The sequence below is a fragment of the Choristoneura fumiferana genome, chromosome 24 (assembly GCF_025370935.1).
Source record: "Choristoneura fumiferana chromosome 24, NRCan_CFum_1, whole genome shotgun sequence".
Taxonomy (NCBI): domain Eukaryota; kingdom Metazoa; phylum Arthropoda; class Insecta; order Lepidoptera; family Tortricidae; genus Choristoneura; species Choristoneura fumiferana.
Window position 1 is genome coordinate 6,445,324 of NC_133495.1, and position 22,740 is coordinate 6,468,063.

Genomic DNA, 22,740 nt, shown 5'->3' on the forward strand with positions numbered 1-22,740 from the left:
TGTTGTTAACGAACAATAATTAAATTTAATATGTTTAATTAAATGTACGTTATACCTAGTACTGTGCTTCCCACATGCTACGTCCAATTATTAGTTTTAAAGTAATATGAGACATACAGTCAATAAAAGTCAATCACCTAACAGAATGGAACCTTGGAACCTTTTCACAATCATTTCAAAATGATATTAGTAGCGAAAAGGTTCCACCCTCATACATTCCCGTTCAGTTTCCTTGGCTACGCTACACACCGTCACTCCAAACAATAAAGCACTTCTTCACCACTATCATTGATAAAATATGAAGTGGAAAACGAAATGGGTTTTTTTTATTATGAGAGGTAGGAAAATGAGCAAGCGGGCCATCTTATGGAAATCTATCACCACTGCCCATGATGATTTAATCTACAATAAAATATTTAAAAAACGTATAACTCTCATTTAATTTACAGGTATTCAACTAAGATAATGGTCAATGATAAACAAAGTTTTATTCAATTTCCTCTCAGTAAAACCGGGTATCTACCCTAAAATCTGGGCCAACAATGCTTGTCAGCGTGCCGTGTCGAAACAAGTCGCTACTGTAGAAGCCGAAGCTCCATCTGATATTCAGCACAAAGAGATGGAGCGATCCGTCTCCGTTAGGAGTAATGGATGGATCGGACGTCCGCGTTACCGTTGGAAAAAATGTCGAGTGAAAATTCGCCGAGTTTTAAATGAAGTTTCGAGTCATAATTTTCGGCCTACTGCAGCCTTCATCCTGTTTATAGCTAACTAACTGTTGCCCGCGACTACGTCTGCGAAGTTTATGTACAGTCAAGTGCAAAAATATGAACTTATTCAAAGTTTCTAAAATATGTAGGTACCACAGACTCTTATTCCAACGCAATAAGGCCGTAGTAACATATTTTTGACTGGTTCGAATAGATACTTATTTTTGCACTTGACTATACATCGCCGCCCTCTGGAATGACATGTTTTTTCGAAATAAAAAGTATCCATTATTTATTCCGTTCTTCGTAGTGTTCTTCTAAAAATAGTGTATTGAAAATTTAATGGCAATCGGTTTAGTAGAGGCGTGAAAGCAGAACAGAACAAAAAAATCAACAAATAAACTCACTTTCGCGTTTGTAATATATTAGTAAGGGTAGGTACCTAATTAGTAAGAAAGAAGTGGGGCATTTAAAGTCAGGGTTTGATGTATAGGGAAAACCGGTTCGTTTGTCGTTTTTTCCCACATAATAAAACTGGTCTAATAACCCCAGCAAGAAGTATTGTATTATATTGTATAACTCTTTATTTGTACATAAACACATTCAAAATAAGAGTTTACATTGATAGATCCATGTGTAAAAGCGAATCAATTCCAGTTAACCTTTCAACGATTGACAGCTTCGGACAACAGAAACAAAAGTGGACACGTAATGAAAAATCTAAACAGTTGAAAACTAAAATTAATCTAAATCTACATAAATATAGAGGTAAAATTACCTACACACATAAATATAGAGTACCTGAGTAATGTAGGTTTACGTAATGTACCTACTCGTATATGTGTGTTGGTGTTCAATACAGAGGTATTTTACTGTATTGAATTTGTATTGTAAGCAACGATAAGAAAATAAGGCATAGTTGTGAGTGCTCGAGAACCAGTAGTTCCTCGCGAGTAGCTTCGACGTATTTCGGTTCCAAGTTTACTCCTAAAATGAAATTACTTTATTCTGCTACAAATCCCCAAGTCTGTAAGTTCATAAACTCGGAATTATTCATCACTCTGGGAGCTTTCTTCGTATAGTATTCGAGTATTCGTGTATCCAAATGAAAAGCAAAGTTTAAAGCTGACGACGAAATGTTTTTTTGCCTTATATTTTAAAGAGGCTTCAGTACACCAAATATGACTACGTCAGCCAGACGAAATGTTACATTCTGCCCATGTTCATTGTTAAAAGGTTCCACCCTGGTAAATGATTCAATTTGTTTGACTGTACCTAGTGTAGCTTAAGACAATCCGCATTAGCTTAAGACAATCCGCATTAGCTTAAGACAATCCGCATTAGCAGCATCTTACTAATGTCCTTGATTGATACTTTTTATTAACATCCCGTCTTACTTAAGCTATTTAACGTAAAATAAGTCGGTATCTAATTATACTACATAATATCCTTAAACGAGCAATTCTTTGTATTGTATATTTATTTAGTTATACCTATCAGAGACCTCGGGATCGGCGGGGCTACTACAAAATTTGAACTTCGTCTCGTACTGTCCCTCTCACTCTCGTCTTAAATAATATAAGCACCAGCGGGACGGCAAGATACGAAGTTCGAATTGTGCACTTCGTACGCGGGGGGACGATTTCGATGAATTCACTATGTGGTTTGGGCATGTTTGGGGGCATAAAATCGATCTAGCTTGGTCCCATCTCTGGGGAAAACGCGTGTTTCGAGTTATGTTTTATTAGTGTACAATTGTACATTTTACGCGCAATAAGATCGGTGTAGATACTATTGTAGGTACTTGTAGTGAAGGACTTGCAAACTGGAAGTCTAAGTTCAGTTTTTTGCTTTTATTTATAGTTTATTTATATAAGTACCTATGTTTATCCGTTGCCTAGTTTCCATAGTAGGTAGGTACAAGCTTTGTTTAGTTTGGGACTTGGTCAATTGGTGTCAAGTGTCCCATGATATTTATGTATTTTATTTTATTTATAGTATAGCTTTTACCCGAGGTTTCGCAGGTGTAACCATTGAATTGAAATTGAATCAACTAACAATTGAATTGAAATCAGGTCTTTCCCAAAATATACACCGTGAATTTCGCTATCGTGTGCCAAATTTCAACTCCCTAAGGTTACATTAGAAAAGTCGTCAGTGGTCAAATTTTCTACATTTTTTTTTATTTTCTGCGCCTTCTGGGTCTCCTGATGGTAAGAGATCACCACCGCCCATAGAGACCTGCAACACCAGGGGTATTGCAGATGCGTTGCCAACCTAGAGGTTTAAGATGGGATACCTCAAGTGCCAGTAATTTCACCGGCTGTCTTACTCTCCACGCCGAAACACAACAGTGCAAGCACTGCTGCTTCACGGCAGGATTAGCGAGCAAGATGGTGGTAGCAATCCGGATTTTTTTTCCGCAAGAACCTTCTACAACTCATTTGAAAACTTATTTACATGGATAAAATCGGTAAAGTTGGTTCTTAAAGTTATGACGTGAAGAGGGAACAGGGTTTCATTTTATCTACCTGCAGTTTATAGATAGCAACAATTTGACCTTTCACCCTTTACAAAGGGAGCATGAGATGTGAATTCCAACTAATGCGATTGGTCAGATTTTGCAGGTCTCCATTGCACTGATGATGTCCTCCACGTGTCCGTCGACGGCGAACCCTTCTACGAATTAAATCGATTTGCTCCGCTCATGTGAGCGAATGTGAATCGCGAACCCGAACCTCACACCGTAAGCCAGATTCAAAATTGCAAAGAAAGTGCTACATATGCAGCTATACATAGATATTTGCAAAACTAACGTTTTCCTAAGTATGAAGAGAGCGTTTGGAAGCCCCGTAAAAGCCCACGATATTTACAATGTAGGTACGCCACTATCAAAAAGAGTATATAATCACTGCGTTTTTGGCCACTATCGCCGCGTAGACTCGCCGCGCCGCCGCCGGTCGCAATCAGCGCCACTGCCGCGCCATGCAATTCTTATTATTTTACGTAAAATAAAGCGCGCTAAATTATTAAAGTGATTTTATTAGAACTTTTTTTCTCGTTTGGACGTTGTTCGCTTTATAAGGCAAGCCCGGCTTTTGGGCTTCTATGTAAGGATCGCCACTGGTTGGCAACGCATCTGCAATCCCCCTGGTGTTGCAGGTGTCTATGGGCGGTGGAGATCTCTTACCATCAGGAGGCCCACTCCTCGTTTGCCATCCAGTCGCATAAAAAAAAAAGTTGATTTGTCGCAATTTTTTCTGTGGCGTACAGAGCACGCCACTTCGTTCGTTTTGTGGCAGTGAAGAGATTAAGGTTAGCAGATGCGGCATATTCAAACAACCTACCACTTAGAAAACTTGATCCCCTACATTGTCATTATAAAGTTCAGCATCTCAAAAACAGCCCGATTTTTAAAGGTAAAAAACCGCATCAAATTCAGTCTATCTGTTTGTGAGCTACGATGCCACAGCCAGACATCGCCGTCAACCTTATAATAACACTTCTCTTTTTCCGTCGGGGTTTAATAAGGATAAAAACAAAAGGTAAAATACTTCATAAGTTTATTTATACAAATAATATTTCACAGCTCTTAAACTATTATTGACTCGAATCATTTTTACAAACAATAAAATTCATTCATTCTCTTACGAGATACTTCAAATAAGTCAAAGATGTGTTGTAGAGAAACTACACGACTTTAAACAAAATTAGGTATATTAGTAATCCAGTACACATAATTCGAGTGCAACTTAATTTTTTTCAGTTTCTCTTTACCTACTACTTAGTTCGACGAGGCAAATTTCTTCAATATGTCAAGTGCAAAAATATGGACTTATCTTACCCTTGAAAAATATGTACCACAGACCCCTATTCCGACTTAATAAGGGCGTGGTAAGATATATATTTGAGTGGGATCTTTACACTTGACTGTACAAGGCGCCTAATCCGAAATATTTCAACCGGTGGTTGGATTAATTTTATTGAACAAGTGATCCCCTTTAAATGTTTTTCAGTATTAATAATAGTGATTGACAAGTGTACCATACATACATTGCTCGAATCAAAAATTTCAATGAAAAACCTATACAGGGTTAGTGTCTAACCAACCAACCATTTCCTTAAATATTCCTAATCAATTACACCTTACATCTTCTAACTCATTGTTACCAAGCCGAGCTAGAGTAGATAAAACTGATGTTGCTCTGTTACTACTTTCACGGCCCTTTTATTTCAATATGTAGCTTTGGGTAGTCTGTACTGCGATGACAGCTTTCAATAGTTCCATGTTAAAATGTAATTGACTGAATAAAAATTGAAAATACAAACTGAAATATAGATGCACAGAAAAACCAGAAAAATAAGACCAGCACTGGGAATCGAACCCAGGTCCTCGGTATTCCGTACCGCGTGCTATACCGCTACACCACTGCTGGTCAACGGTACAGACACGAATTTCCCCTATGCACCACATATCCCAGCTTGTTTGTTTCTTATTTAGCCACTTAAGCAGTGACGCTAGCGACATCTATACCGTAGCCCTCATCGAGAAACTTTCGGCATTCCATTGGAACTAACCGCTCACCCGGACAAGAGATATCGTTATTAAGCAATCAAATTAAGATTGTTTTTTGGAATTTGATTTGAATACAAAAAGATTCCAAAAAACCAATCTGAATACAAATTGTAAACAACATTGGCCTCTCAGTATGGAAGATTACTTATCTGTTATTTTGAGCGTTTAAGTGTCAAAATATTTACCCTAATTAAAATGATAATAATGTAACGTCACTTTGTTTTTCAGTTCAATTTTTCAAGCTTGTGTTTTGATAAAAAGGGTTCGAAAATGCTAGCAGAATTCATTGAAGTTCTAGGGCTGTCATAATTGTCATACGTCATTTTATGATCACTGGTGTTGATACAGCAATCACAGACAAAATAGAAAACAATTTTAATGAACATCTGCCGAAAATATCACAAAAGTTACAGTCACTTTTTTGTACGAGAAACTTAACAATGGTATGGAATACGGTATTTGACTAATTTGTATGTTTTATAAATTTAAACTACACAATGCCTGTTATCGAATAGAAAATCATATTTTAAGCTACCTTTACAAATAACAAAGTTATAAAGGTTTGAAATTCAAGATTAGACAGAGAAAGACATAGTGGCATGTGACGTCACACGCCAGTACCGCCATACTTGCTGCATAGAGAAAAGCGTTTGAGAAAGAGACAGGTATATAGATTTTTCAAAAATTCACTATAAATCCAATTTTCAACCGATTTCAATTTTCTCTTCGCTAAACACTATTTGTGTATATATATTTTCATAATAATATTAAGATATGGCAAAATCAGGAGTTGTCAAATACCGTATTGTAGTACTTATAACATTTGTGGTATAGGAGGCGGGAGCTGTAACACTCTAGCATTTAACTGGGAATTATAGGGATAGTTGTTTACAAGACCCAGCTAGACCCACATCTCTCCGTGTATTCCAACATGACTGTATACCAATAAACTTATACAATGACGAGCAAAGCTTATGATACAGTTTTCATACATCTTATGATGTAAAGTGACCCGTTATTTTGCTCGTCAGTGCAATTTCACGTTAATATATATAAAAATGCTATGTAATTACACCGTAATTACGTGTTCTATTGTTTTGAAGATAAACTTTTTATTGATAATTGTAAACCTCAGAAAGCTCATTCACAAAAAAACGATTCTTTTTTTTAAATAGCTTAGTCTCGCGAGGGAATTTTGTAAACACCGTCCATTATGCTTTGTGTACACTATAAAAGGATATTTTTTTCTAGGTTTATGGATTAGGAAGGGGCGTTGATCAGTCAATCAGGACTTTTTTTATACATTTACACTGGTTGTTGCCCGCAACTCTGCGTCCTGCGGGAACTTTGTACTTTTGCGGGATAAAAACAGACATGACATTGTCGTGGGATAGTCTTGTTTTCCATCAGTGGCAAACTTGTTAGGACTCGGTTCACTAGTTCCAAAAATAATCTAGATACAAACAAAATTTACCTCGTTATTTTATTTTATTAGTATATATTAAAAAAGGTCTTAGAAAATCTTAAATAGCACATTTTGTCAAAACGGAATCACTTTGCTTTGGCTCATCCGTCTATCCGTATGTACTTCTGTCGGTCTGTATCTTTTGAATAAACAGTGGAAACTTGAAGTTTTCAGAGTATGTATTACTACTGTGTCCACTAAAACAATAATTAACAAAAAGAAAATAGAAAAATTAAAGGTAATTATTAGAAGACCCCATACAAAAGAAAACCTATTTTTTTCTCCGGTTTGCGCTCGATCTGCATAATGGTAGCACGGTGTTACAGAACCCTTCGTGTTCGACCCAAACTCGCGCTTCTCAGATTTCTATTTCAATTAATTTGGAAAATATTACAGTTAATGAACGAGCAATCTCAACCTGACCGGTCCAAGCGATTCTAGCCGTTGCGCGCGTGCCACAGGGTTCAGACTCCCGGTATGAGCCCCGGCTTGCGTCCCGGCCATGCTTCTTTGGCATACTTCTTCCTCTTCGGCTCGTTGGACGGACCAGATTCTTCTGCAGCTGTTAAGAAAAATAAAATATTTTAATGCACTAGATGGAACTCCAAAAATCGTTAATAGAGAATGTGCAAGCATTTTTTTATTTTTTCTAATACATTTTCATTTTTTAACAAATGAGTTATAAAAGATTTTTAAAATATATTAAAAAAAACACGAAGATTATCAATTAGACAGAGAGGTCAGTCATATAATTTGACATCAAATGCTACGACGGTCATGTAAAGTACATTCTAAATTTCATTTTCTATAAAGAGATGGCATGCAAACTTCAATCGCTCATATCTTTTGCTTATTTTTCAACAAATATTGATGATTTTTACGTCATTCGTTTTATTTTCCGGCTTTCTATTACGTTAAATTATTCAATTATAAACTAGACTCCTCAGTTTTATGGCCTCAGGGCGCAATGTACGGCTAAAACTCCCACGCAGCTATAACTTAACTACGTACTTTTACTTTGATTTTACTTTTTTACGTACTTTTACTTTGATTTGCACCGAATTCAAATTGTACCGTCATCTCGGTCTCATGTTTGTTTGTTTATACTCTTTATTGTACCAAAAGGAAATACAAAAAGGTTACAAGAAATAAAGTGCTAAGTACAAAGGCAAAGGCAAAGCATGACATGCTTGTTTTAGGTTTTTTATATGAGGTGTTTATAGGATGGGGTGGAACACATCCACTATGGACGACTAGGAAGGAACCCAGACTGTGGCGGACTCACCGGCTACAGATGTAGTGATTTTCCATCGTGTTTTGTCGGAACAAGACAAATACAAACGTTTCCGACAAAATACGATACCACAAGTCACTACATCTGTACACGTCTTCAGATGTCGAAAGGCTAAACCCCTTGTGTGATGTCAGTTACGAGTGCAATATGTACGTTCATCCCAGCCTATATACGTCCCACTGCTGGGCACAGGCCTCCTCTCAGAACAAGAGGGCTTGGGCCATAGTTCCCACGCGGGCCCAGTGCGGATTGGGAACTTCGCACGCACCATTGAATTGCTTCGCAGGTTTGTGCAGGTTTCCTCACGATGTTTTCCTTCACCGCAAAGCTCGTGGTAACTTTCAAATGTAATTCCGCACGTGAATTTCGAAAAACTCAGAGGTGCAAGCCGGGGTTTGAACCCACGACCTTCTGCTTGAGAGGCGATAGGTCAAACCACTAGGCCACCACGGCTTCTTATATGTACGTTATATCACCCGATATAACGTACATTTTGCTTTCGTTGATTCCTACCCAGAAACGTACCAGAATGCGGCAGCGGCGGGTGTATATTGATGTGGGGCTCCGGTCCTTCTAGCTCCACGTCCGGCGCCGGATTAGGCAGCGTCAGGCCCAGCCTGCAAGAACAACCAATCAATTCAAATTGATTGACAGAAGAAACAAATACTTGTCCATCTGATAATCGGCCGGACTAAACCCCTACTTAATATTATTGTTACGTTCGTGGGGTGGGTTCGTGATTGAAAAGCACTTTTAACACCGATGAATAAGAGTAGGATTTATTTTCACACAAAACACTTAAAAACAGTTCACAGTAATTTCGCACTCTAAAACTCACTTACAAGTCGCTTTGATTCTCTTCGATGTTTATCGCTCGGTATCGCATTCGAAACTGTCCTCCGCCGCAACCTCACCCGGCTTATATACCCCCGGTGAATCGGTCCACAAAGTTCGAGAACAGTCCAGCTAGGACGTCATACCTACATCTCGAATGTTCCAGAAACGAGTAGAGGGTCTGTCTCTTTCATGTGCTATCTCTCTCACACAGTTACTAGAATATTCCGGAAACAGGATCATCAGTCTGTTTCTCTCACACATATAGGCTATCCTTGTCACACACCTTCTCGAATGTTCTCAGTATAGCTGTCTCTTTCTAATCGTGCTATCTCTTTCACTCCTATGGAAAATTTCGCCATATACTGAAATGTACTTCAGAGGCCCATAAGGGGTCCTGAAAACGCCTGAAAACGGGTTTTCAGGTTATGGCGTCATCGGATAGAGGGTGGCCTGAAACGGACTGAAAACATGTTTCAGGCGCCTGAAAACAACGAACGGTAACTTGGGTGAAATTTTGATAAACTAATATGTGATAGAGCATCCTCTGAAACGGCCTGAAACGGTATTCCAGCCTACTGAAAACGCCTCCAAGGGGTCGAAAAGCATGATCAAAGATTAGCACCTAACCCACCGTCGTAACATTATAAATGTGAAAGTAACTATGTCTGTCGGTTACCTTTTAAAGCTTCACCCGCTGAACATTTCGAGGAAATTCAGTACAGAGATAGTTGGAGACCCGAGGAAGGACATAGGCCACTATTTAACCCGGAAAAATGCAAAGTTCCCGCGGGATAGCGATAAGCAACGTAAGTCTACACAGATGGATTCGCGGGCAACAGCTAGTATTTTTTTTTTCAGGAAACTACCCAATTATAAAAAGTAGTCTGTAGGTACGTTACTCTCTCGAGATATAGGCTATATACTAAATTTCATCCAAATCCGCCCAGCATCTTATGTGAATGGATAACGAACACACTAGTGATGTAACGAATATTCGCATTCGCATTCGCAAAATTTCTGCGAATGTTTTGCGAATATGAATATCAGAAAAAACTACAATTATTAGATAGGTAATAGTAGGTTAATAAAATGTTTTTATACAAGAAAAAATAACTTGAACTCGTAATCACGTTAACAGTCTTCACTTAATTGTTTGGTATTATTTATTTATTTACTTTGCGATGCGTTCTTATAAACTCGGTAATTCTCGGATCAAAATACAAACGGAACGCACTTCGTTCTAAGAACGAGACTGCCATTGACAATTGGCACCAGAACGAAAAACTGAATATTCGCATTCGCGAATGTTCAAAAAATTTCATTCGTTACATCACTAGAATACACACAGGCACACGCACGCACGCACACACGTAAGCTGAAACGGAGACACTTCGTCCGCCCTCTCCCGTTAAGGTTGTAAGTACGAGTGACTGTACCTGGCCCCGATGAGACTAAGATGAGAGCTAGGCGCCGGTAGGTCTGAGTACAACGCCGCGCCGCGGGACAACTCCTGGAGTCGCAGCGAGTGCTGGTGGTGATCTGGAAAACAAATAATATTCACAAGTTAAAGCCGTTGTAGTCATTTAATAATAATTATACCTAGCCGTTTTCGGCTCATCGAAATAGCTCAGAGAATCAGCAAGTTGAAGTGGCAATGGGCTGGTCATATCTCTCGACGAACCGACAACCTCTGGAGTTCTTGAGTAGAGACCGCGTCTTGGCAGATGTAGTGTAGGGCGCCCTCCGGCCAGGTGGAGTGACGATCTGCGAAAGGCTGCTAGTAGAAGCTGGATGCGTGTAGCCGAGAACTGCTATAAGCTGATGATGATGTTTTTAGCTACAGTGACTTGAGTCTGCGTATCGCTAAAGCATTTATGGGTTGGGATGTTTAGCCCTTACATGGCTGACGTAGCCGATCTTTGCACAGAACGTAGTGGCCAGAAAATGTATTTCAAGCAAGCGTCTAAATGTCTTAACAGGTTCGGCCCCGGCAACTCAAACTAGAAAGGGAATGGTTATGTCACTGGGGCCGAATGTGTTAATGAAGCGTCAAAGTTTTCTTAGATAAAGCTGCGCATAAATAATCAAAATATTGGTGCGACGTAATTTCGTCGCGGGCAATAATAAAGAAAGAAATTTTTAAAAAACCATGTCATCTTCCAGAACAGCATCCATACTTATATTATAAATGCGAAAGTTTGTGTGTTGGTATGTTTGTGTGTTTGTCAGTCTTTCACGTCGAAACGGAGCGACGGATCGACGTGATTTTTGGCATAGAAATAGTTTATGGGCCAGAGAGTGACATAGGCTACTTTTTATCCCTTAAAAATGCACAGTTCCAGAGGGAACAGCGCGCGATAACCGAATTCCACGCGGGCGAAGCCGCGGGCAAAAGCTAGTAATAGACAAATGTATAATTAAACACTCACTCTCATCAGCGCTCTGCAGCTTGAGTTTCCTCGGCGGATTGTTGGCGTTGGGCACGATCGTGCTCTTGACCAGATTCCGGAACCTCCCGATGGTGGGGTCGATGTCTTCTGGGTTGATAATGTCCACCTCTTCGTTGAAGGAGACGTTGCGGCGCTGCTTCTTAGGCACGCCGGCCGGCATGGAGGCCGAGCGCTTCGTGCCCGTAGGGGGCTGGAAACAAATTACATACTGTTATGAAAGCGTCAACTGTACCGTAGAATGGCACGGCACTAAAAGTGACGTACATCCCTAGAGCGTGGGGTGGCAGTTTGACGGCGCGAGAAGAAAGAGAATGCAAGATTACAAACCAATAAGATTTTTCAGTACAATTCGTTTACCGCTATTCCACGGAAAATATGCAATCTCATCACGATCGGTTCAATGGTTTTTAGACGTGATCAACACACAAACAAACAAACGGAGTTACAAAATTTTGGCATTTATAATATTAGTGGGATTGGAGCAGAAGCACAGTTAGCCGTGGAGCACCGGAGTTATGTTGTCCCTCTCTTCCCGAGGGCCCCCGTTAGAAACCAGCTGAGTGATGATACCAGAAGATGGGCAGCAGCATCTTCTTGGCAACCTTTACATACTATACTGTGCTAACCAACCTGCTTGGCAAGCGTGGCTAGTATTGGAAACCCCCCTGCCACCTTCATGAAGATGAAAGAGCACAATTTACCCAGGCTAGTTCCCGCTAGCGGTCGCTTTAACAACAAGGCAAGTGGTGTTAAGAGTGCCCGGCAGACGCCCGGCTACAATGGGGGAGGCCTATGTCCAATAGCCGGTGTCCTACGGCTGTTATGATGTTGATGATTAAGCAAAAGCAAAAATAACAGTGATAGCTGACAGAATGAAGTAGTAAACAGATACTCGTATTCGATATAAGCGAGAGAGAACGATGGGCGACAGCTAGTAATGCGGTTTCATAGCATCAAACTATGGAACACTTAGGGCCTATGCTAGCTGGCGTGTGCAAACCGTGTCGGCTAGCGTAGGCCCTCAGACCAGAATTGACTCCTCACCTTCATGACGTCGCTGCCATCATCCGTTGATATTCCCAACATTGAGATCCGCCGGTTGTGTGCTGTGTTGAATTCCGTTAAATTCTGAAAAAAATACATCGAAATTTTCAATATTTTCTTTAATGCATCAAATAGATTGACCTCCTGCGTCACTGCTTTGCTACTCTAGCTCCACTGTGGAGGGATTTGGAACTGCTATTTACTAAATACGACGGCACCCGAAGCGTCAATCAATTAGTGTATTAAATGAGTGACATTTTCTTATCCATTATTATGGAACTTTATTATTTAGTGTCAAATGTCAAAACGGTTGTACGATGGGTACTAAAGCTAATTGAGAGAGTACGATTCTTCCGATAAAATAACTATGATGGAGAACCATTACGCAATACATCTATGTAGACACTTTTGCAACTCGAGTTGTCCGTAACATCTACCCTCCATACACTGGACGGCGCCATTGTTAAGACGTGCGTTTGACGTTACATTCTTGCTTGCGATTGGCTAATTTAAATAAATCAGTTCCATTACACAAGTACCTCGACATCGGCGGAATCATCGCATGGATTGAATTGAATTCCATACACAAATGTCAAATAAATGTGATATGGCACTTGTCAGAAAACCGACGCGATTTGATGGTTTTTTTTTGTTATTACGATACGGCCTTTTAACATAGAGCTTAGGGTATGAAGTTACTTCAATTAAAGAGCAAACTACCTTCACATACGTTACATTAAACAATAAAGTTATTTGCAGAAGCTACCCACAAACACATTGTAGTATTGCTAGTTTCCTGAGTAAAAAAAATATTATTCTATTTCAGTCTTAGTCTTTAAATATAGAAAATGTATGTTTTTTTTCCTTGTACGATTTCTGTGAATTTTGATCATCCACCAACGTCTTGGTTCCCTTCTTTTTTGTTTAATTTAATATCGCTTTCTTTTTAAATAAAAATAGGTCAACCCGAAAGTAATCGCTGCCACAACAAGCTCGTCGTCCGCCATGTTTGCCAATCCGACATATACTAGCATGTTCGCCAAGCCTGGGGATGCCGTGTTTGTGCTGGGTGATTGTGGTCAGTGTTTGGTATTTGTGGCAAACACCAAGCATGTGGAGGCGGCATAAAGTATCGCACGGCACGACGTCACGGCCAATATTTTCTGATACCTAATCTAACTTAGATTGTAACTGATGGACTAAGGGGCTGTTTCACCACTCATTGATTAATTTTATTTAACGGATAAACGTGATGCCGTCTCCGTCGATTCGAACCAAACAAACAGAGACGGCATTATATTTATTCGTTAAATAAATTTAATCAATGGATGGTGAAACAGGAGGTAAATAAAATAATATTTTTTTAGCCAAGAAACTACCCAGTTAATGGACGCCCCTTTGCGAATCATGAAAATTATAAAATACGCATGAACATCAGGACTGGCCCTTGTATGCAGTGGACAGAAAGCAGTGGAAGTATCGAGGGGGGGGCCTTTGCTCAGCAGTGGGACAGAATTGGCTCACAAAAACTATATGAATGTTGCTAGTCAAATAAAATCTTGTAAAAAAAAAAGAATTGAACTCACGTCTAATTCTGTCTGTGTCTCCGGGAGGCCGAGGAGGGCGCCCTCTGTCTCTGTACTCGGTAAGTCCTCCATTATGCCTCGCGCGTTCCCGGTCGGCCGCTCCCTGTATAACAATAAATAAATAAATGTCACTTGACACCAACTGACCTGGTCGAAAGTAAGCAAAGCTTGTGTTATGGGTAGTTACTCGACCATGGATAGATATACTTAAATACATATTAAACACCCAAGATTCGAGAACAAACATTCATATTTTTTTATACAAATATCTGCCCTGACCTTGGATCAAACCCGGAACCTAAAGCATTAAGGTTCACATCACTGGGTCATCTGGTCCTCATGTTTTGACACTTAAGGACTTGGTATTAAAATATACTGCTCTGACCATGACTTGACACAAAATGCAAAGTGAAAAGGAACAATAAATACGTATTAGCTCTAGCAGCCTTCTCCGCTTCTTCGTCTATATCCATTCTTAAAATATAACGCCCAAAGAAATTATTTCAAATATCTAACACATAGTAACATTATGACCAAATCCAATGAAAATTTCTTAAAATTCTAAAATAAATAAAATGACAAAACTTTGAAAGTAAACATTTCAAATCTGCTATCAACAAATGACAATTATTTGTCAATACCATAGAATTAAAGAAAAAGTTTTGAACAAGAAAATAGACAATATTTTCCAAATAAAGACCAACAACAAAGAGGAGGTAAAATTAAATTGTTGCTCTCCTCAAGTACTATAATCAAAAATTATGTGGCAACATATGTGTACCAATTTTCAACTCAATCCGTCTGAGCAAAAAAGGAGCAAAACAAGTTTCAAAGCAAATTGGCTGTGACAGACGGATTGGACTGGCAGACACACAAGTCATCCTATAAGAATTAGGTTATGTTGAACAGTTTGAATCAGAGGTTACTTTGTATACAACAACAGCTAGGCTAGAGTTTGCCAAACTTGAAAAAGGGCAGGCTAACAGCCAATATGCCAACGGAAATTGTTATTGTAATATAATATGTTATAGATAAGGGCATACCAGGATAAGACAAGTATGACAATTATCTGTTATTTCCACGCTATTTCATATTGAGGTCATAAAATTAAATTAATTAATTAGTGATAAGGCACAAAAGAATAGTAAAAGAATTATAAAAAAGTACATGATCATATTTTATTTATTATACACTTCTGCAGGAGCTAAGCAATTTTTGAGGATAAAAAATATTTCATGGTCTTTCCACAGTCCCAAACTATCTCCATACCAAAATTCATCTTAATTACTTCAGCAGTTTAAGTGTGAAGAAGTAACAGAGACAAACAGAGCCATTTCCGCATTTACGACATTAGTAAGGATGAACACAGATTACACTTTTGGAGCTACAGTTTAAGAAAGTTACAATAAATAGCTCATACCTTATAATATAGTTTCTTGTGGATGCTCCAAAATGGAAATTTGAATCGATGGGTAGCTGCGTCGGTTTGTGGGCCTCCAAACGCATCTGACCGATGTATGTGCCATGAGCTGGAATTGAAATAATTATAAATTGAGAAAATTAGCACAGTTTTTTTTTACAGTGGTGAAGATTATTCAGCAAAAACCCTCAGCTTGAGACACAAGGACACGGAGGATTTTTTACATACTCTGGTAATAATGGTATCACTACTAAATTGCTACCAATGGGAAGTACCCTCATGAGGTAATGGCACGACTTGTTGAAGGCAAAAAAAAATAATGTTCTACTACTAAGTTACTAACACATACTCATAGAAGCTTGTTGGGTTGTCTCATCTATTTGGGGCCATTTTAATTTGGGGCCATTTTAGCAAGTGAAAGAACACTTTCGGAATTTTAAGGTTCATTTAAGACTAGAGGCAAGAGACACTTAGTTATAAAATCGATACTTACTGCTCCCTAGATCAACCAAGAATGCTCTAGAACACTTTCCGAATTTTAAGGTTCACTTAAGACTAGAGGCAAGAGACACTAAGTTATAAAATCGATACTTACTGCTCCCTAGATCAACTAAGAATGCTCTAGAACACTTTCCGAATTTTAAGGTTCATTTAAGACTAGAGGCAAGAGACACTAAGTTATAAAATCGATACTTACTGCTCCCTAGATCAACTAAGAATGCTCTAGAACACTTTCCGAATTTTAAGGTTCATTTAAGACTAGAGGCAAGAGACACTAAGTTATAAAATCGATACTTACTGCTCCCTAGATCAACCAAGAATGCTCTGTTCAAGTCTTTATGGTATACAAACGCAGCATGAACTCTGGAGCAACTGGCATGGTCAATACAAAAGTCATTCATCTGAGGGTTCCGACCAAATAGATAACATTTCTTTTCATCTAGCATAAGCTTCTGGATCAGTTTATCACCTTTCAATACGTCCAAATGCAAACCAGTAGGAGGTTTACCAGCCCTGTAAATAAAAGAAGTCAAAGGTTAACGCAACTCTTAAAATATGGATGATGATCGTGCTATTTTCTACTATGGGCGATAAATATAGTTTTATGTTGCTAAACACATTTGGTTTAGAAGACGAAAAAGTAGTTCGATAGGACCAATGATGCATGTTATTAAATTTTATTCATTGGCGGTTATGAGCGCAAGATAATCGGGTACATACCAGCTGGGCACCTCGTAGTGATTCGCCATAATGTTATAACACTATTAACTTAATTGAAGGCATCAAATAACACAGAAAATAACATAATAATACGCTAATTATCATGTAATAACCATCAACATTTGCCGATAGGTATGCCGCCGATTTGACAGTTGAATGAAGCATGAAGTACTTGCAGTTTACCTAGAGATGTGCCATTCACTTTTCGGTTTTTTGCCGATAATCGATTATGAATTGAAATCGATTTTGTTTCTTTTGACAAAATCGTCTATAAACTGCTTAAATAACCATAGACAAACATTAGTGAGCAAACGAACGAATGAAAATCAATATTAGTCACTGTCAATGTCAAATTTGTATAAAATATGATTGACGTACCTTAAAAATGGTGCGCAAATGGTGCGCGACGAGCGCCGTACGCTAGTCAGTATACCTTGTTTGTTTTTGTATTGACTTGTATTATTTACGAAATAGCATCGTAGCTTTTGTGACAGAAAATGGTGTCTAGCGAAGAAGAAGCCGAACTTAAACCGGCGGACGCAGTCGAATGGGACGTCGATATGGAAATTCAATTGTTCTATGCAATGGCAAACCACAAGCCGGTTGGCATCAACAAACACTTCCAAATGGCTTGTATTTGGGAAAAACTGACCAATTCTATAACCAAGGAGATTTCTACGCAGGATATTTGGAAACATTTGGAGTCCCTGTATGACGTGTCTATGCTGGATGATACAGAACCTATACCTTTTCCAAATCACGAGGTGGCTTTCAGCTTGCCCGAGAACGAATTTGGAGCCCTAATCAAACAGAAATGCAGAGATGGTATCTTGCCTGATGACAGTGAAGGTAATAACTTACATCTTAATATTTAAATAATTAACTGCAAAGCAATTTTTTTCTAAATTTAAACCGCTTGATTTCAATTGATTTAGCATCCCATCTTGAAGTCCGAAGCTCCTCGCCTAAGCCCTCCACTCCAAGAAGCAGTTCTCGAGGCACTGCCTCTAAAGACAGTACTCCAAAAGGTAGCATTTAATTTATTTTACATTGGTCATGGCATTTCTGCTGTCATATGAAAGAATGTAGCTAAAAAAGTGTGCAATACTCTATCTACAATTTGTTTGTCCCAGTTATTATGCAAGTGTGTTGGTACTGGCAACACCTCATTGCCACAATTGAGGAAACTGGATTACTGTGTATGTGAAAAGATTCCACCTTAACTTGTAGAATGTGCAGTGGCATAGCTAGGTAACCAAAGGCCCTGGGGCAAAAAATAAACTAGGGCCCCTACCAGTGGCGTGGCATCAGATATTTTCGTAATAAAGTCGAAGCAAAGATCGCTTACATCTTTCGTAAATTCTGTCTGTGTTGTTGTTCTATTTTGTAAATATTGGGAAACCCGATGGGAATAGAGTTATATGGACACTTCTACTAAATTATATAAAATAGTTTGTCCCATATTCATTGTGTTTCAAATTTGACATACTCCAGATTTGCCATTTATAGTATATAAGTCAGTTCGAGAGGCCCCCTGAGCTGGGGAGCCCCGGGGTACTGCCCCGTCTAGCCCTCCGGTAGCTACGCCAGTGAGAACGCATCACAGACCATAGTGGCACATAGCTATTTGTGATTTGCCTATTTGTATTACTAGTTTCAATCACCTTTTAATTTAGAGTACAGTCACCTGCATCAATATCTGACTCAACAAAGCATTCATAAATATCTGATACAACTCTATTTCTAGAGCCGGTAGGATGTGTCAGATATTTTTGCATATACAACAGTGGCAGATATTAATACTGATGAACTGTGCTGATCCAAAATTACAAAAATAAAGTCATTGATTGCACAACAGGTTTATTTAGAATTCAGTTTCTTCAACTGTATGGTGTATAGTACAGCTCCAATCTCTACTTTAGAAAGAGGTGGTTGATGAACAAATTGCCTATATGAATATGAAAGCCTTATTCTCTAATGTGACAGCAGATTTTTTAAATCATTTCAGTCATTGTATTCATTTGTTTTTGTTAGTACTGATGAGGCAGGGTTTACAGTATCATGGGGTGTCTTAGGGTAGCCACATACATTCGGGATTCCGTTTCGGGATTTCCGATTTGGGATTTCGAACACACTAAATCCACACAAATCTATGGACCTACTACATACAAACAGTAGTTTCCCATCTGAAGTTTTCTCTAATTCGGAATTCCCTATAGTGGCATGTGCGTTCGGAATTATTCCAAGTTGAAATAAACATAATAATATGTGTGTGATGTATTTACGGAATTCTGAATCGGAATTCCGAGTGTATGTGGCCGCCCCTTATGGTGTGTAGTTTGTTTATTAATATAAGGCTAACATGAGAATGTAAAGTATATCCTTTTCTGAGGTGGCATCTATTAATTACAGTAATCAAAAGCAGCTGGTTGAATGATAGGTTGTTTCAATTTTTTCAGAGCATTATTATGGCGTAATGCAAGATAAATTTAAGGGTTTAATGCATTAGGCTGTGTTGATTTATTCATCAAATGTAGTTGACATAGGTGCACTTAAGCCTCGAAAAAAAACCCTTATGCCTTAAACTAAAAATAACTAATTTGATGCATTTTGGGCTCAGCAACATAATTTTTCTAAATTAATGTGTATTTATTTCCTATAACAAGTTCAAATAATTACTTATGTGCAAGTACCATATACATATCCTTGTTTATGGGTATGCCTGTTAAAATATATCAGTCACCTCCTACAAGTTTCACAAATTAGCCGCAATTAATGCAATGAAAATTAATAGTTATTTCTCTGCATGTGTTTAGTCCCTGCTTCTGTTCAGTGCATCTGTTCTACATGGTCAGTGATTAACTAGATAATTTTTTTGACAAAATTTTATTTTTAGTTTTGGCAAGGACCATGTTTTAGTTTGTATAAAAAATAATCATATTATGATATTACTGCTGCTATGATACTACTATAATGGGATCCTGTATTTTGGTATACTTATTCATATATGTACTTGAAATACCATGTTTATATATTTATAATAATAAGATACTTACACATTCTGACATTTATATTTTGTATTTTGTGTATGTAACTTTAAAATGAATTTTTTTTTTTTTTTAATTCAATTTAAGATTTATGTGACGAGATGCGAGAAATGGCAAGAATAAGGTGAATGCATGCATGAAATGGTTTTGGGTGAAAAATAAATAGGCATGCCGTGGTAAACTTCTCAAATTAGGTGAAGGCATTCAATATAATACTGAGCGGCAAAAAATCTAGCTCTCAAATGTACTCAGTAATATGTGATTTTTTATGGAGAGTAGGTCAAATTTTGTGCCGCTGAGTATAGTTTACAAACAAGTTTTGATATACATACAGAGACAAACAATCCTGAGTCATTTTTGCTGCATGTCTGTAAGTGTATTGTTTTATTATACGGAATACCTGGGCTAAGCGAAGATTGCCTTTGAGATAGTTCTGCCATTCGTCAAAATGAAACGACCTCCCTAAAACGCGGTTTTCTTCTAGACAAAATTACCCATACAATCACAGGCGCTCTTATAATTAGCCATCATCACTCTCACGATGATATGCGACTAAACATAATATTCAATAGGTATTCAAGTTTCACCATCCATTAATTAAATTTATTTGACAGATAAATGTGATGCCGTCTCTGTTTGTTTTGTTCGAATAGACGGAGACGGCATTACATTTATCCGTGAGTTAAAATTAATCAATGGGTGGTGAAACATCCCCTTAATGTCTTAAGTCATAATGGGCAATCACATTACGTATTTAATTACGCAATGCGACCTAAGAACTATTTCATCGCATTAACCATAAATTTCCTGTCACTCACTCAACATAATGGTTCATACTATTTTTTAAAGTACCAGTGTTAAACGACCTATATTTTGAATTTAAGGGCGATTTCAGACTAGCGTTTCATTCATGCGTATGAGCTCCTATTTGGAAGCGCGTACAGGTGCGGTTTAGTGTTCTTCGAGCGTTGAACACGCAGATATGAGCGAGTCCACGCGCTTTCGATTAAAGGTGCGGATATGCTATTTAAAACCCGACGCCACGCCACGCTTGCACACGCCATCCAACTCCAATTTATGGTCAGGTGCAGATAGAAACATGCGTCGGACGAAGCGCATACGCCAACGCACAGAAGAAAACGCTAGTCTGAAACCGCCCTTCTATCAGCATCCTAAAAGTGAGGTTGTTGTAGACTTACTTGTAGTAACACCAGATTAGTTGTGCCGCCAGGTCGCAAGGACAGCGCGGGGGCGCCGGGGGCAAAGTCCCGCAAGGAGAGCGGCAGCTCGCACGCGTCCACGGACACTCCTAGCGTGAAGTCCGACAAGGATTATGGTGAGGAATACAGACCATTATAATGAACAAGGGTACCCCTTTAGAACGCCAACTGTATCCACCAGAGGCAGTATTGTTCGAACTTCGGAGTAGGCCCTCTGGCGAGACTTACCGCAACCCAGGCGGTAGGTAGGATAGTGGACCCTCGTAAGCTAGGTCCCCGCTCTTGCAACACCTCGTCTCAAGCCCTGAGATTGTAAGGAGCCACTAGGGCTCTTCCGGCCCAATCTGAGGGGCTACTACGAAACTCGAAAATTGAAGTTCGTATCGCATTGTCCCTTTCACTCGCGTATGAAATGACATAAGCGTCAGCGGGACGGCAACATATGAAGTTCGAGTTTCGCACTTCGGAGTCTATACTGATCCAGCCTGAGTAGGTAAAGATAAAAAATAGCAGTGTAAACTTAAAACAAACTTATCATATTTGAATCCTATATTATTCTTGTTGTAGATCGTCGACGCGACTCTCGGGATTCAAACGCGTCGGGACCTCGCGACAGCTCTAGCGGCAGGAAATCTACGTCACAGAAGGAAAGGGTTCCGAAGACTAAAGTGTCAGGTAAGTAAGCTGACATCAGATAAAATTAAATGTAAAACAGCAACAGAAAAATCAGTTAAATCTGTCAATCTTTCCCTGGATTTAGGGTAAGATTTACAGATTTACTCAAGTACGAATTATAAGTAGTAAGATCAGTCATTGTTGTTCCACAGATATAGCTGTCTGAATTATAAGCGCACGTATCTTTTTAACCATAAAGTTTGCGTCAAATTGGAGCCGTTAGAGTTGTTAGGATTGGGTTATGATTATGAAAAATTACAATAGAAATAACAACTATATTTTTTTTCCTGTTATTAGCTTCTCCTGTAAAGTTCGATTTACTATACATTATATAAAAGAAGACAACTGCATTTTTTTATAAAAACTTGTTTCTCTCCAGGCTGGGACTCTCCCCTCATAGACGAGGAGGCCGGTCGCCGCGGGCGCCGGCGCGCGAACACGTCGACCCCGCCGGCGACCACCCCCGCCAAGCGCCGGCGCACGTGACACGCACACAGGCACACCTACCGCCAGTACTTCTGACGCACGCAGCGCCCCCCGAGGGGCCCAAGAAGCGCGGCGCATGTGCTCTTTCACAACGTCATATACTAATACCACGAGTTAAATATTCGCCGAAAGTTGATAATGACATTCACAGACAATGTTCTAGTGACATTATTCCATCGAAAAGCTTTAGCGCGTAGCCTCGTGAGGCAACCGCTTTCGGACAAGTACCTGATTCTGTCTGGAATATTCTGGAAGAGATCCCTTTAAGGGTTAAGTTCGCCTTTGTACGTCTTATTATCTTGTTATCTGTTAATTGCATTTGTTTTTTTATCTAAAAAAAGTTTTACAATATAATCTTATGACAGATATAATGTGATACCGTGGAGAATTAACAAACGTTGGTGAAACAGACTAAGGAGTCTGGGGTGTTATTGGAACTCAAACGCTTAGAAATTCGTATCATACTGTCCCACTTACTCTTATTAAATACTATTAGCGTGAGCGGGATGGCACGATATGAAGTTGGAATTTCTAATTTTGGAAAAGGCCTGTCTTGGCAGTTATCATTTTGACTACGCCATCCTTTACGATCTTACCAGCCTTTGACCCCGAGATTTTGGATCTTTGGACCTCGTCCCTCCAGTGGTACCTGGGACAACCATCCGGTATACATCCTGTTGGTCATTCCAAGTATGCTCTCTTCACAGCT

The 22,740-nt window shown here is 39.1% G+C and overlaps 2 protein-coding genes across 5 annotated transcripts; one reads left to right on the forward strand and one right to left on the reverse strand.

Moving 5' to 3' along the window:
- Positions 1-4,256: 4,256 nt before the first annotated feature.
- NiPp1 (nuclear inhibitor of protein phosphatase 1) lies at positions 4,257-16,747 on the reverse strand. Its single transcript, XM_074106309.1, has 9 exons — positions 16,604-16,747; positions 16,182-16,396; positions 15,383-15,491; positions 13,963-14,065; positions 12,377-12,460; positions 11,312-11,522; positions 10,319-10,421; positions 8,571-8,662; positions 4,257-7,313 (listed from the first exon to the last, which is right to left on the reverse strand). The coding sequence occupies exons 1-9, from the start codon at positions 16,630-16,632 to the stop codon at positions 7,216-7,218; spliced, it is 1,044 nt and encodes a 347-aa protein (XP_073962410.1). The 5' UTR covers positions 16,633-16,747; the 3' UTR covers positions 4,257-7,215.
- A 229-nt stretch (positions 16,748-16,976) lies between these two features.
- On the forward strand, positions 16,977-22,261 carry MrgBP (MRG/MORF4L binding protein). 4 transcript variants are annotated; one of them, XM_074106682.1, is made up of 5 exons: positions 16,977-17,452; positions 17,539-17,631; positions 20,870-20,986; positions 21,438-21,545; positions 21,925-22,261. In XM_074106682.1, the coding sequence occupies exons 1-5, from the start codon at positions 17,101-17,103 to the stop codon at positions 22,029-22,031; spliced, it is 777 nt and encodes a 258-aa protein (XP_073962783.1). In that variant the 5' UTR covers positions 16,977-17,100; the 3' UTR covers positions 22,032-22,261. The 4 variants fall into 4 exon arrangements, with proteins under 4 accessions (XP_073962783.1, XP_073962784.1, XP_073962785.1 ...); XM_074106683.1 differs by having other exon boundaries at positions 20,882-20,986; XM_074106684.1 differs by lacking the exon at positions 17,539-17,631.
- Positions 22,262-22,740: the final 479 nt, after the last annotated feature.